Genomic DNA, 15,690 nt, shown 5'->3' with positions numbered 1-15,690 from the left:
TGGCGCTTGAGCCCCTACAGCACGCGGCTCCTCATATTCCTCCCACAACTTTCTTAACACTCATGTAAATATATCTTAAAAGCCTTCCTTCTCTCTTTAATTTTCTCACTACCATGTTCATGTAGACCAGTGTTTCCCAACCTTTTCGAAATGATTACACCAAAATTCAATTTCGCAGTTATCAATTACCCCATTGAACATATACCCGGTGATATTGGATGTTTTTTTTTCGCTGTCACCTGATGAACTGCATGGGCTATAGCCCACTATTGGCTATATATATTTAAGGATCCAACACAAAAGAGTGTAGTGATATACATGTAATTGGAGAGAGTTAAACTGATTGACTTGGTCAGCCTACCTCTCCTTACACAGAACATCCATTACCCCAAAAATATGGGTCCATTACCCCACTGGGGTAATTTACCCCGGGGTTGGGAAACACTGATGTAGACTCACAAAAACCCACATCTCCCATCCCACCTTCACTTTAGCCCATATTAACCTTGAAGAAACCTCACTCTAGCACGCGCTTTCCTATCTCTTCATTTACCAGCAGACCCCCTCCTTCTCTCCCCTCCTTTCGAAATTAGTATCATTTAACTCTGATACATCCATCTTCCTCCTCACAAACAAACTGCCAATCCCTTCCATTTTACTCTTACCTCTATCAGAACAAAGCACATTTATGCCCTCAATTATATCGTAGGATGAACTTCCAGGGCACAGGATCCCTTGTCCCATCACTCCGTCTCATTTAGTCAATTATTACAACACACACGGGAAACACGGTAGCGAAATTCTTTCCCCCCTACGACAGAGGGATCCAGAAGAGGTATAAAGGTGGTAAAGGACAGCTTCAAAGAAACAGCGATAAAGGAAGGTCTGCTGTAGTACAAAAGTGCAATACATATTATGAGAACAATCCAAAACAATCCCTAAAGCGTTTGTTATCTGTTACCATGTAGTCAATACTCCAGCACGAGAGAGAGAGAGAGAGAGAGAGAGAGATTTTGGGCCTGTCTGGAGGCCGAATGCCTACCGTTGTCTCTATCTTCGATATATATATATATATATATATATATATATATATTATATATATATATATATATATATATATATATATATATATATATATGTATGTATAAAACGTGTTATTAATGCACTGACGCTACTTCTGTGGACCACTGATAATGCTATCTCGTTGTCAGATGACGAGAAAAGGACTTAGGAGTTCCTCATAGCTCAACACTTATCAATCTTTCACAAATGCAGCGCTCTTCCGAACTGAACAGGATCGTCTGGTGTCAGGCATGATAAAGGCTTTGATTGTGACAGACGTGGGATGCGTGAAGGTCTGGTCTAGACCGCATATTAAACTACAAATTTATTTTTCATTTTTATACATTCATGTTTCTAGTAGTCCTTCTTCAAATCTGTAAATTTGTATACATTCCCGACTCTTATACAAAATTTACAATGTGATTGGTCTGTATATGTACCTGCTTTCTTTAATAGAATGGGTGTGGGGTGTGTGTGCTTGGAATCGAACCGTAACCCCCCCCCCCTTGTGAGAGAGAAATAACTTTTTGGAATGGATGTATGCACGAGTATGTATGTATGTATGTACGTAAGTATGCATGCATGCATATATTTATGTATATATTTATGCATGTATGTTTTTCTTTATAACAAAAAATAAGTTAATAATCTATAAAACATTTTGTGTTTGCATTTTGGGAATATTTCATACATCTACAAAGAAGGGACATGGCTGGGGTCATATTTAGTAATTCTGTAGTAACGTCTGCCTATCATACCTCGTTATAAACCGAATCATACACACACACACACACACACACACACACACACACACACACACACGCACACACACACACACACACACACACACCTGCACACACACACCGGCACCACCAACATGGCTACAGGTGCATCACCACAATACCATCAAGCCGATCAGAGCACGCACCGACCGGTATAAGAAGAGCCCCATACCGACATTTGTGGACTTAATCCTCAGCTTACTGTTTTGTTTTGTTTTACTGCTTGTAACAACATCTTTTCACTGTCATAGTTTTATAATTTTATAATTTTGTAGGCTGTATATTTTCAGCAGAAATGCTGCTATACCCAATAAACTGTATATTATAATTTATTACTCACACACGCACGCACGCACGCACGCACACACGCACACACGCACGCACGCACGCACGCACGCACGCACGCACACACGCACACATGCCCCGGTCAGAAACAATGCAGCAAGACACAGCACCTCCTTGGCAGGGTCCGAGAGCCGAGGCTTGCAATCAGAGTTACTCCCTTTCTCAGGCTCCCATCTTTCTTATCATTGGCCGCTCTAGTCAGTCAGATGTAATTTGTTGTTAGCTGCAAGTGCTGCTTATGATGATAAGGATGAACCTCATTCCCAGACTCTTATCTTTCTAATCACTGGCAACTTCATCGTGATGCGGTGTGTTACTTGGTCTTGTTCGGAGAAACGGGGAGCGAGTGCAAGCCTACCGAGGTTGTATTTGCAGGTGGCGATAACACCTATCAGTCCCACATCCTAGACTCCTATCGACTGCATCAGTGATGTTACCATAAAGATGTGGGCGTGGGGGTGGAGGTGGGGTTGTGGGTGGATGCTCCACCAAACTTAGGCGCTTTCCTACTACACATTTGTCTGAGAAAATTCTGAGAGCTCGAGAAACTTTGAACAAAGATTAATACACAAATGAATAAGTGAATACATGAATGAATAAACGAATGAATGGATAAATATATAGGTGAATAGATGAAATAATAAATAAACCTTTAAATAGGTGGACAAATGAATAATTGAACAAATATATAAGCAATGTTCATCTCTGCCTAATGCCCAGCCTCCTCTCATCTGGATACCATTTCCAGGCATTGGTTAAAATGACTAGCTTTTACGTCACCAGTTTCCTTCTTCAGGAATATTCATTCCGAGATAAACGAGGACCGAACGATTTCGACTATCAAATCATCTTCAGGGTGCGCAGAGAAAAGTCAAAAGTCATCGATATGAACACAGAGGAAGGCAATGGAGGCAGGCAAGCCTCAAGCCGAAGAGAGAGAGTGGTTTTAGATCACGTGTTAGACTCGTGATCGACAGCTATTTCCCTCCCGGAAGAGAGCTCAGAGCTCATGTATGACCGATCTATGGGTAACGCTGTGTGACCTTACGCGTACACAAATACACCCAACTCCCCGCACCACGGGAGTTGGAGTAACGACTCGCCGCGCAGTAATACTGAAATTATTTCAGCCCTGGGCGGGATTCGAACCCGGAATTAGGCTAGATTTAGACTAGGTGCAGTGGAGTGAGTGTTAAAAGGAAGAGCAAGGACCCACCCAGAGGCAACTGAAGGACCGTCATCATCGACGTCCACGTAAGTACAGTATGTAAGAGCCAATGAGCCCACGCACGCCTCGACGGTTTTTGCCGCCAGATCGGAGTTGGTAGCGAAGCGTGGCTCAGTTTTGTCGCAACCTTCAAGGTGTAAACACGTTTTTGCATATCGTGTAAATTTATCGAATTGTGACTTGATACGCTATTTTACCACTGTGAAGGTGCTTTTCATTACCACCCAACACGTTTCTCTGTCATTTCTCTGTCATTCACAGGAGGTGGCAGCGGCATGGGGCGAGCCATCTGTCAGCAGCTGGCACGAGAAGGGGCGCGTGTTGTCATCGCTGACATCAACATGGCTGGCGCAGAGGAGACACTTGCATCGCTCAAGGGCACGTGCCTTCGACAAGGCTTTCACCCGAAAGGGTAAGATTTTCAATCACAGACCCAGCACGTGATCCAAGGCCATCACACGGCCAACGTGTGATTCAAGACTATGGGGAACGACATAGAAACGCTTGCACGAGCTCTTGCCATCGTATGGCATCAAGTCAATCATTCATTCAATCAGGAATAGACACAAACCATCTACCACCCATCCTCATTTCGAGCTGTAATACAATACAATACAGTATAGTACAATACAATGCAATACAATGCAATACAATACAATGAAATACAAAAAAATCTGGTTAGTTCTAATTGCACTCATACATCGTTGTTGTTCTCTCTCTCTCTCTCTCTCTCTCTCTCTCTCTCTCTCTCTCTCTCTCTCTCTCTCTCTCTCTCTCTCTCTCTCTCTCTCTCTCTCTCTCTCTCTCTCTCTCTCTCTCTCTCTCTCTCTCTCTCTCTCCTAGGATTTCCCTCCATGTTTGTAGAACCACTTTACCTATCCACACAGACCCGGGGAGCCACCTAGCGTTGCACATGGATGTCAGCAGCAAAGACTCTGTGACGAGCGGTCTCGAGTCCATTATAAACGCCTTTGGGGGTCCGCCGACTCTCCTTGCCCACTGCGCAGGCGTCATGCACTTCTGCCCCATAGTCGACGTCTCCGAGCAGGACTTCGACCGCATCGTCAACGTTAACCTCAAGGTGATTCGTGGGGAGCGGTGATTCTCCTCCACAGGAGAATGGGTACACGTTGTTGGTGTAGGATTGATTCTCCTCATAGCGGAAGTTTCTTGGTATTGATTATTGTTGGTTGTTGTTTAGGGATTCTTCCCACGTGGGAACTTGGATGTTTGATTTTCAGCCCATAGCAGCACTCTTCAGCAGCAATAACCTGGCAGATCCAGAAAGTAGCAGAGACTCCTCACCAGTCATGGTGGCTTACAAGGACATATGGGTAGGCAGTCTTCGGCAGTACATTAAGAGTAAAACATTCAAGTAGGAGTACAAGTTGCTCTGCCGTGGGAGTATCGATGGATTCATCCATGACATTCTTCTCTATCAAGGGGAATCGACATTTACAAGCCATCACGCCGAACTGACTGAGAAGAGCAGATGTTGCCAGTTAGTACCCGGGTTGTTGCTACACTTGCCAAGATTGTGAAGAGGCCCAAGGTGTATGCCATTTATGCAGACTGGTTTACCAGCATTGACTTGAAGTGCATGAGGGACAAGTTTGGCACTTGGTATGTTGGTACTACCAAGATCAACAGGGTTGAAAATGCACCACTGCTGTCTGTCAAGGACATGGAGAAGACATAGAGAAACAGAGGGGTTCCTATGAGTTTTTTTTTTCCAAGTTATATTATTCTGGGCTTGAGGTGGAGAGACAACAAGGTAGTGACATTGCTGTCCAAAGATGCTAGTGTGGAACCCATTGAGACAGCCAAACGGCACGACAAGACCCAGAAGAAGAAGGTACCGATGCCTTGTCCTGGTGTCATCAAAGACCACAATGGGAGGATGGGAGGCATTGACAAGTCAGATATGCTGACACATTTGTACAAGGCACCAATGAGGGCACGACGGTGGTACATGAAGCTATATGGTTACGCTCTGGATATCTACATCTGCAATACCTGGTTGTTCTATAAGAGAGATTACATGGCCTTGAAGGAGAAGGTCATGACTCTGAGAGCCTTCAGGATGGAGATCTCCAAGTTTGCCAGGAGTCAGAAGAGCCTTACCCAAGGAGTGTCACGCCTCTCTTCAGACCAGTTGCCTGAAATGGTGCCACTAAAGAAGGGCCAGCAAGGACAACTACCACAAGAGAATATTCGGTATGATATGAGGGACACATGCCGGTGTACATTAGTAATAGGCAGACCTACAAGTACTACTCAAAGAAGGATGCACCTCCATCCACTCTCCCACTCGATCCTCCTGATGAGTGCCACAAATGGTAATACACTTCACCCCCAATGATTTTCTTTTCCAACCCTTCCTAATAGTTCTTCAGCAATGGATATACGTTGGCTGTATGTCATTTTTGTGACTTGTCCCTATTTATAACTGCATTTCTCATATGATATATATCTGTATATATATGTATATCAGTGGCGACTCCGGCCGTCAGGCTACTCGGGCTTAGCCCGAGTATTAGATTTTCTAAAATGAACATGTAATTACAGCCAGTTAGCTCGGGCTCCATTTATTTCGCCTGGCCACAGTTCATATATTTTCGTTCAGCGTCTGGGATTCGTCTACTCTAGGTGGGCTGTGTCAGAATATAAATATTGCTCCTATATAACGCGCCTGACTCGTCACCCAATGATAGTCGAGCTGCTTCTCGGCTCGGCCAATCAGAGCTTTTCCGGATCCTGCCTCCGCCGCTCGGGCTCAAAGCTTACAGCCTTGTTGTTATCTATAATTGTAAGAATTTAAAAGTAATTCAAATTCAATGTTTCCTTGAAACAATAGATTTCTACAGAGCTTAGGATTTAAATTCCAATGTATGAAAGATCTCAATTCTACAATATTCTTAAAGGAACGGAAAACTGTCCAGTAACTCGGGCTAATACAAATTAGCTTGGTAAGCTGGGTAAAAGACTAACTGGCATCTCTTGAGTTGATGATGCGCTCGGGCTCAGAGCTTACCGGCCCAAGTTGTTATCTATAATTGTAAGAATTAAAAGTAATTCAAATTCAATGTTTCCTTGAAACAATAGATTTCTACAGAGCTTAGGATTTAAATTCTAATGTAAGAAAGATTTAAATTCTACAATATTCTTAAAGGAACGGAAAACTGTCCAGTAACTCGGGCTAATACGTATTAGCTTAGTAGAGGTAAAAGTACGGTGTGCATTACGTCTCTTACCTTCATTTATGCATGTGTCTTAGGCGAAATCTGTGATGAGCCCGAGTGACGTTGATGACCTGGAGTCGCCTCTGATGTATGTATGTATATATATATATTAGCATTTAGTCATTTAGTCATTTTCCATAGTCATTGCATTTCTCATTGTAAACATATACCTATATTTTTGTATGATAAATAGTACATATTCATGTTCCATAGTATTTCTTTGGCTGCTTAAATGGTTTACATGCAGTCTTGACAAAGGTAGAAATGGTTAAGAATTACAATCTTAAAACATTTCTGAGTTACAAAACATGAGCCCCAGCTGGCAAGGTATCCCTTACAGGCTTCTTATGCTACAAAAGGGTCCAGTAGATAGCCCTTTGGGGACTAGCGTGATAGCCTGGGTTACGGCCTAACCTAAATCTAACCTAATCCTAACTTAACTCTAACCTAATCCTAACTTATCCCTAACGTAACCCTAACATAACCCTAACCTAATTTAAATCTAACCCTAACCTAACCTAACCCTAACCTAACCCTAACCCTAACCTAACCTAACCCTAACCTAACCCTAACATAACCCTTATATAACCCTAGCATAGCCCCAGCTTACCTTTATCCTACCCTAACTTAGCCCGGATCCAGACCTAACTGCATCCCTAACCATAATCAAATTCAACTCTGTCCCTAACCAAACAAACACAAACCAACCCTACTCTACCCAAACTTTGCTCATATTTTTTTCTCACCATGCCTCTTGCTTTCGACCGCAGGGGATGCTCCTAGTCACCCAGGCAGTGTCCAAGGCCCTGAGAGAAGCTCAGATCAAACATGGGTCACTGGTGTCCATCTCCAGCTTGACGCCCTACGACGTTGGGGCTGATTATGGACTCTACGCAGCCTCGAAAGCCGGGATCATTGCACTGACGAAGTCATTTGCAAAGGAGTTGGCGAGGTAAGCAAGGACCTAGGTCTTCCCACCACACCAAAACACAAGGAGGACCTTCAGGAGGAAGTACAAATGTATCCGAACGTGCTTACGTTCTCTATTTTTGGGACATATGGACATATGAATGTAAAGGTTATATCTATACAAAGCAAGCGAGGGGCCAGGTCTTCCCACTATACCAGAACCTAAGAGGGAGGCGCAGAGGTATTTGCACATACAAAGGCATCTCCCCTATTTTTGGACCAATATATGTATGTAAAGGTATCTATGCATGGCTCCATAATGCATGCGAACGGCAACAAGCACGTAACTTATTGGTGTGAGACGGTAGTTATGTCCTCTCTCACAGAGTTATTGTCAAATTGCACGACTGTCACTATAAATGGATTGCCATTTCGCGCAGAAGTGGAAGAGAACCGGCCGACAAATTGAGCCTGTAGTGTTCTATAGCCAACACTTGTAGTTACCCCTAAGACTCGTGACCGCCAAGCACAGGACAAAACTGTAGTCACCCCTTAGGACGACATGTGGACGACATGCGTTCGATTATTTTTTTATCGATATAAAATAATATAGAACACTACAAGCCGGATACCCAACAAGATCGGTTGGTTTTCTGAGCTCTTTTGTATCTCATTGTTCTCGCGCTTACATATTTACAAATTAAGAGCTACATTTTTTTCATCTCATGAAAATATATTTGTATTCATAAAAAAACAAATGGGGACGTAGATTAACTTCAAAACCAATGGAATAAATCGTAACTGCGTGTATGGCAACACGGACGCAACCTACGTGACTTGTACGTTAGGTTTGCTTATTTTCATATCCGATAATGGCAAAGCACTTGATGAACATTTGTAAATAGGAAAATCCACCAAAAAGGTTTAATGTGAACATGCATAGATCCCTTACATATATCAAATAACCCAATTACACCTCACAATAAGGTGAGCGTGGGGAGGGGGTGGGGAGTATGAAATTAATTTCTGTTGATGATCAGTGTAGCAGCTGATCCCTTCTCGGGGTACGTGTTTTTCGTAATATATATCAAATGCCTCGTACTACCGTGAAGTAATATTTACATATAGTCCGTGGGCCAGGTATGCCTCACACGGTCCCACATCACCCCCCCCCCACACACACACACACACACAATTTGACCTCGCTATAATTTTCTGAACCCTTGGCATGTCTAGATAATGAAATGGGATGTATAATTATAACCTAATCAAAGTCAATTCTCGATTGACATCGATCGTATAAGCATATTTCATATTTTTTTCTTTAATATGCTTATCTATGAGCAACGAAAACAATTAAGGTATCATCTGGAAGTTCTTTTAATGTATTATTTTAAAAGTAATACGAATGGGCAGTGAAAAATAAAATTTGTTTACTAACTCATGTCATGTGATGACAACACACCAATTTTGATGATTCGGTCAATGCATCGTCTATAAACCAGCGTCTTCTCGATTCCTTAGTTTTCTCAATGTTCATCATATCAGTCAATATTTGGTACCAAATTAAAGATAATCCAACCCATTCTTCAAGATTAAGCTTCCTTTCCACCAGAATAATTTTGTATAATTTTACAGAATTAAACAAAACAGGTAAATAGAGCTTAGAAGGTAAATGTTACAAATAAGGTAATTACATGTATTACGACGGTAAATCTATCATCTAAATAAACAGAAAATAAACAATATAGGCATCAGCAAAGGTAAGAGGAATGTAATATGTCTCGACTGTCATGTTTAGTCATCATGAATGTCAATGAATATTCGAACCTGCGACTCAACATCCCACTCGTCTTTCTCGGTGTCATTTTATTAATTTCTGGTTGTGTCTACCAAGCGATCAAGAAATCAATTTCCATCAAACCAGCGTGGTTATAGTAGACCTTCAACTAATTATCAATCATGAGTGGTGATACTTGGGATTTCTGGATCAGAAATGTGCAATATTTTCAACATTGTCACGTGATAGTTCACCTTGATCACATATTGTTCCTGTATTCTCCTACAAAGGGGGTAATGATGTCATGCCAACATTCCTCAGTGATGCTATGTTCCTCATCTCTATAGATTTCATCAATCTTCATAAAACTTACATCACTGACATCGATCTTCAGTTTGCCTTAGACAGTACAAGTAAAAGCTTCGAACTTGGCCATAGCATCCTCGGATACTGACCAGTTGTTACCAAGCTGTGAGAAGACGTCTTCATATTCATTTGACCTTTGGAGGATACCCAATAGTCTCACTCTCACGTCCTTTCTTTGCACTTGTGCTGTCGCATCCTACAAAAGTCCTGTGAAAATATTGATCCATTTCAGTGATGTTAAGCGGCTGTTGTTCTTGTTTACCTGTTCTTGGCAGTGATGGGATCCGCGTCAACACCATTCTCCCAGGATTAACGGACACACCTCTCGTGTCGAAGGAAACCTTGGAGGAGTTGAGAGTCAGGTTCGAGTCCCAGATTCCCATAGGGAGGCTGGGAGTTCCTGAAGGTAAGGAGGATTCTAGGATGGTTGATTTATCTATGGTTTATCTGTTTTTTTTTTTTTTTTTTACTCTGTTCCACACTCACATGGAGTTGTTCTAATTTGTTCAATTTCAATTAATCTTATCTAATTATATTTCCTATTAATCAATTATTCATTTATTACCTCTCATTTGTTATCCATCATTTATCATTTAATGTTTATCATTGATTATTTCTCATTCGTTATCTATTATCTATGATTTATTCATTACTCATCATTTATCAGTTATGATTAATTATTATTTATTATTTATCACTTATTCTTTGTTATTCATCATTTTATTATCTACTTGTTATCTAATATTTATAATCTGCCATTTATCGTGTATTATCTATCATTTTTTATCTTATATGATTTTTTATTATAATTTATTATCTATTATTCGTTTGTTATTTATTATTGATTTAACATTTATGATTTTATATTTATTATCTACTATTTACAATATGCTATTAATTATTTATCATTCATTAATGATCATTCAGTATTCATTATTTATCATTACCATTTTTTATCTATTATTTACTTTCTTTTTTTTTTCACCGCAGATATGGCCGAGTTGGTCGTCTTCCTTCTATCGGACCGAAGCAGCTACATGACAGGAGCAGAAGTCAGAATCGGAGGCGGACTTACTATGTAAATAAAACAAACCTCTCCCACTTAATCTTTCAAACCCAAGCCTTGCTACTCAGCTGAGTAAAATGGTTCGGCGTGAGGCAGAAAATATAATACGTTACTGGGTTGATTATTTTAGAAAGATATTATAAAAGGATTACAAAGGATTACAAAGGCGGAGCATGCCGACAGGAGACCTTTTGATCCATATCTATAAAAGTCCATAACTGTAGGGACTTCCCATTCTCTTGTTCGCGAGCATCACGGTGTTTAGCAGTGCTCAAGCAGCGATCTCTTTCAGAGACTGTTCGTGCTCCGAGAAACCAATTCTGTAGGCCTGAGTCTGACAAAGAGCTGATGTTCGCTAGATAAGTCTCCCTATTACTTAATAGCTTACAATAGATATACATTTCTTTTTTACTCGTGAATCATCTGTACAATCTCTGTATCCTATTCTGGGTCCTTTACTACAAATTTGACCAAAATTGTTATGTCCTACATTTGGTTGTTCAGTCACCTGTGGGAAATATTATAATATTTCCCACAGGTGACATACATGGGCTTGACAACAACTATAATTATAGCTGTCGTCAAGCCCATATATGTCACATCCCATTTCGTCGCAAGTGTACCATATTTCTATGGGATTTCGTAGAAATAACATAAAGAGAAGTACATCGTTTCTTGTATTTCTGAAGTGAAGTACAGGTTACAAAGAAAGTAGGTATGGACTTGATTAAACTAACAATTGAGGTAGAAAACAAAATAAAATAAAACGTGTGGTGTAACCTTTTTTTGGTTGAGATGACATAAAATGGACTTAATGCGGACGAGATAAACTCCAAACCGGAGTTTCTTCTATCTATTAAACACAATCTGGGTAATCAATAACAGATTATAAATAGGCCGTTTGGGCAAATACACTAAGTGCCTTGGGGCACACCTGCATCTGTCAGGCACTTGACCTAGCCAGCTCTGGCGGCCTCGGCAGCATAGCCGTCCGATAATAAAGGGGGTTAGTGGGTTGTCGTATGTTACACGTGTTAGTTCACAATTCTAGACATTGGTGTTAGTTCTATACATGGGGTTTAGTCGCATGGTTGGTGAGTATGGGTAGACATGGTATGTATATGTTAGTTTATGGGTAATGTAATTGGGGCAGGTATAATAAAGGGGGTTCGATGGGTTTCTCTGGTGACATTAGGCATCTTCGTGTGGTGACATTCTTGTTGTCTTAAGTCTGCGTTTTTGCTATAGGGAAATATGTGAATTCAGCAAGATGCAGTCTTGAGTGCCATGTCGAATGTCTGTGGATCACGTGCGAGGTTGGTGATGGTTAGTAATGGTTACAGTGGCTCCCTGCCTTCTGTCTATAGTAATCTAAGTACCGCTAACACGGTGATAGACTCTCCTAGGATGTTCTTTGCTGAATCAAGGGAAGATACACTGTGTGACCTCGACTTCTTCAGTAAAGACATTAAAAGGGGAATAGAGGGACTCAAATACTGATTCTTAGCTGGGGCAGATGTCATGGCAGCACCCCTTCTGAGAGCCTGCAAGGAGGAACTCTCGCCCATCCTGCATAGAATATGGAGACAATTCCTAGATGAAAGCATGGTCCCCGAGTATGGTACACGTTCATAATCAGTCAATACTTGTATGTGATGGGGTATGTCGTTTTCGTCAAACATTTGATTCATTTGTGAAGGCAGCCGCGTAGGTTTTTCTGTTTGTATCTGCTTGTAGAATCTGAAGGTGTCAACTTTTCATTTGGCGTCATTGTCTCAAGTGTTTCAAGTATCGGTTATCGGTTCGGGCACCCCCCCCCCCAAATAACATTCCTGGATCCGCGCCTGTCCCAGATATTATGAAGTAAGGAGTAATAACACCCATACTACACAAGGGAGGCAACAGAGGAGAAGCCAACAACTATAGACCCGTCACCTTAACACCATTCATCTAAAATATATTCGAAACTGTAATGCGAGAACGCTTAGTTGATCTTTTTGGAAAAAAAAAGGACTCCTCAGTGATTGACAGCAATGGTTTCCGGAAAGGACGATCCTGCCTATCCCAACTGCTAGTCCACCAGCAAGACGCAATGGAAAAGCTAGAAAGGGGTAGTAATGTAGATGTTGTCTACCTTAACTTTGCTAAGGTATTCGGTAAAGTGCATCCTACTACATAGGTTGAAGGTACTGGGAACAACAGGTAAGTTGTGTTAGTGGTTGCACAGCTTCCTCAATGACAAACAGCATCAAGTAGCCATCATCGCGGCAGCCTCAGTACCGTCTTCAGTGATAAGTGGCATCCCGCAGGGCATCGAGCTGGGCCCATTCCTGTTCCTAGTACTCATCAGTGACACATTGACAGCACAATTCAACACTCCAAAATATCCTCGTTCGGAGATGGCACCAGAGTCACCAAAGAAACAAGGGGGATCGAAGACATTGACCTCCTCCAGAGAGACTTAGAAAACGCATACACCTGGGCTGTTGACAACATAAAACCTAACAAAACCAAATTCGAAATGATGTGTTATGTATATATATATATATAATATATATATATATATAATATATATATATATATATATATATATATATATATCATACATACATACATATACCAAGGCTTTTTCCCCCTTCCAAGGGAGGTAGCCAAAAAGGGAAAGGCATAAAAACACTCCCACCCATTTCATCCCCAAATACACTCCACACCCCTCCCACCCTTCCTCTCATCTGAGCACCTCCTGGATGACGGGTCATCCCTGCACCCCGCCCACCACATGTAGTGAGCGCTGAAACTGTCAGTTGTTTTAAGAAGCTGTTAGACAATTATATGAATGGGGATGACAGGTGGTGATGGATATGGAGCTGCCTTGTGTTGGCCTTATGGTCTCTTGCAGTCTCCTTCATTCTTATTAACCCTGCTGCGAGAGGGTTTTGGAAAATAGAATTGTAATTATTATTGTATGAAAATACCAACGTTAAGCGAGTCAAAAACTCAATTTTTATTTGTGGTTAGTTACTATTGATTATAAAGAAATATAATTGTATTATCTAATTTGATTAGTGTTGTCCGTTGTGCAATTTTTATTTTCTATCATAAATCATTTTACATCAAAATATGATATATTTATAAATCTACGTCATTACCTTTATCATAGACTATAAAACAAAAAACATTAAGCTGTATTGTAAAAGGCTTGACTATAGTTTTTAAACATTACTTTTTTCTTCTTTTTGCAACAATATGTACATAAAAAAACAATAAATACTAATATATGATCAGTAATATTTTGGTGTTCCAAATCAAACATACAGTAGCATTCATCTTGACGATCTGTCAAGTCTTCTAACAAGATACATCCTCCACCCAGTTGGGGCGTGTGTGAGGCACCGCTACTAGGGAGGTGCTCGTTACTAACTCTCACTCCAGTGTTAACTGCCAAGGAGAAAGCTATCCAACGAAAAAGTTGGATTATGAGAACTAGTCAACTCTAGAGAGTAGCCCTAGCGAGTGTCACTGTGCTCGTGCAAGTACCGACTGTCTGCTGCACAATAGCTGCCGACGTCTGATGTGAACGGCAAGAAAGAGCATACCCAAATGTATGGATGGTGGGCAGAATCTCCCAAAAACCCAGACACTATCACCACAACCCGGTTACATTGCATCAGAAGAAACTAGTAGGTAAGTAAAACACATTGGAACTAAAAAAAAAAAAAAAAAAAAAAAAAAGGCTAGCTAGCTTAGCTCTCCCAATGAACACACAAGGGTTTACACGGTCTAATGGTTCGTCGGACGCAGTTCGACAGAACACCAAGAACACAAAAATAAAGGAGACTGCAAGAGACCACAAGGCCAACACTAGGCAGCTCCGTATCCATCACCACCTGTCATCCCCATCCATAAAGTTGTCTAATCTTTTTTAAAACAACTGATAGTTTCAGCGCTTACTACATGGTTACTAAGTTTATTCCATTCATCGACCACCCTATTAGTAAACCAATTCTTGCCTATTTCCTTCTTAAATCTAAATTTGTCGAGTTTATAATCATTACTGCGAGTCCTGCTCTGTTGTTTTATTATGATGACCTTGTTTGCTTCACCCTTGTTATAGCCTTTGATCCACTTGAACACTTCTATTAGATCACCCCGCACTCTACGTTTTTCCAGAGAGTGTAAGTTTAGGTGCCTAAGCTCTCTTCGTAAGGCAAATTTCCGAGTCCATGTATCATTTTGGTCATTCTTCTCTGTACTGATTCTAGTGAATTGATGTCCATTTTGTAGGACGGAGACCAAAACTGTACCGCATAGTCAAGGATGGGTCTAACTATCGCTAGATAGAGTTTAATAATTACCTCTGCACTTCTATTCGTTACCGTCCTAGCAATGAAGCCTAATGACCTGTTAGCTTTATTTCTGGCGCTAATGCACTACTTCCTGGTTTTGAGGTCCGGACTCACCAGAACACCCAAGTCCCTATCGCACTCAGATTTTTCTAAAAACGTGTTATCTAAATTGTATCTATTTTTGGGGTTGTGTAGCCCTACGTTTAACACGCTACACTTAGAGATATTGAAGTTCATTTGCCATTTCACCGACCATGTTTAAAGTGATGTGTGAACGGGGTATTTGGGGTTTAACCAACGTGTTCGACAACCAAATACCCCGTTCACACATCACTTTAAACACGTGTCTGTCGAACCCCGCTTTACACACTGTCCTTCCTTCCCAACTTTACATATACACGACCATCAGGCCGTGACCCTTTCCCTGATCTACTAGACTATTACTTTGCCAAATATAATAAATACATACATATTAATCAATGAAATAATATATAGGTAAAAAATGAATATATCCTCTCCCTCCGCCTCAACGTTCATTCACAAGGTATAAACCCCGCTATGAGA

The 15,690-nt window shown here is 41.0% G+C and overlaps 1 protein-coding gene across 1 annotated transcript in view; it reads left to right on the top strand.

Annotated features, from left to right (window-relative positions):
• LOC143020797 ((3R)-3-hydroxyacyl-CoA dehydrogenase-like) overlaps positions 1-11,491 on the top strand; it is a 14,251-nt gene extending 2,760 nt beyond the window's left edge. Inside the window, exons 2-6 of the mRNA XM_076177557.1 lie at positions 3,679-3,795; positions 4,305-4,498; positions 7,430-7,611; positions 9,990-10,120; positions 10,705-11,491. Of these exons, the coding sequence (XP_076033672.1) occupies positions 3,679-3,795; positions 4,305-4,498; positions 7,430-7,611; positions 9,990-10,120; positions 10,705-10,796 (716 nt within the window). The 3' untranslated portion in view covers positions 10,797-11,491. The remainder of the gene's footprint in view (positions 1-3,678; positions 3,796-4,304; positions 4,499-7,429; positions 7,612-9,989; positions 10,121-10,704) is intronic.
• The last annotated feature ends 4,199 nt before the right edge of the window (positions 11,492-15,690 follow it).

This window comes from Oratosquilla oratoria, chromosome 40, assembly GCF_046742065.1.
Source record: "Oratosquilla oratoria isolate Oo_2021 chromosome 40, ASM4674206v1, whole genome shotgun sequence".
Taxonomy (NCBI): domain Eukaryota; kingdom Metazoa; phylum Arthropoda; class Malacostraca; order Stomatopoda; family Squillidae; genus Oratosquilla; species Oratosquilla oratoria.
Note: the sequence above shows the minus strand (reverse complement) of the source record. Positions and strands in the feature narration are given on the sequence as shown.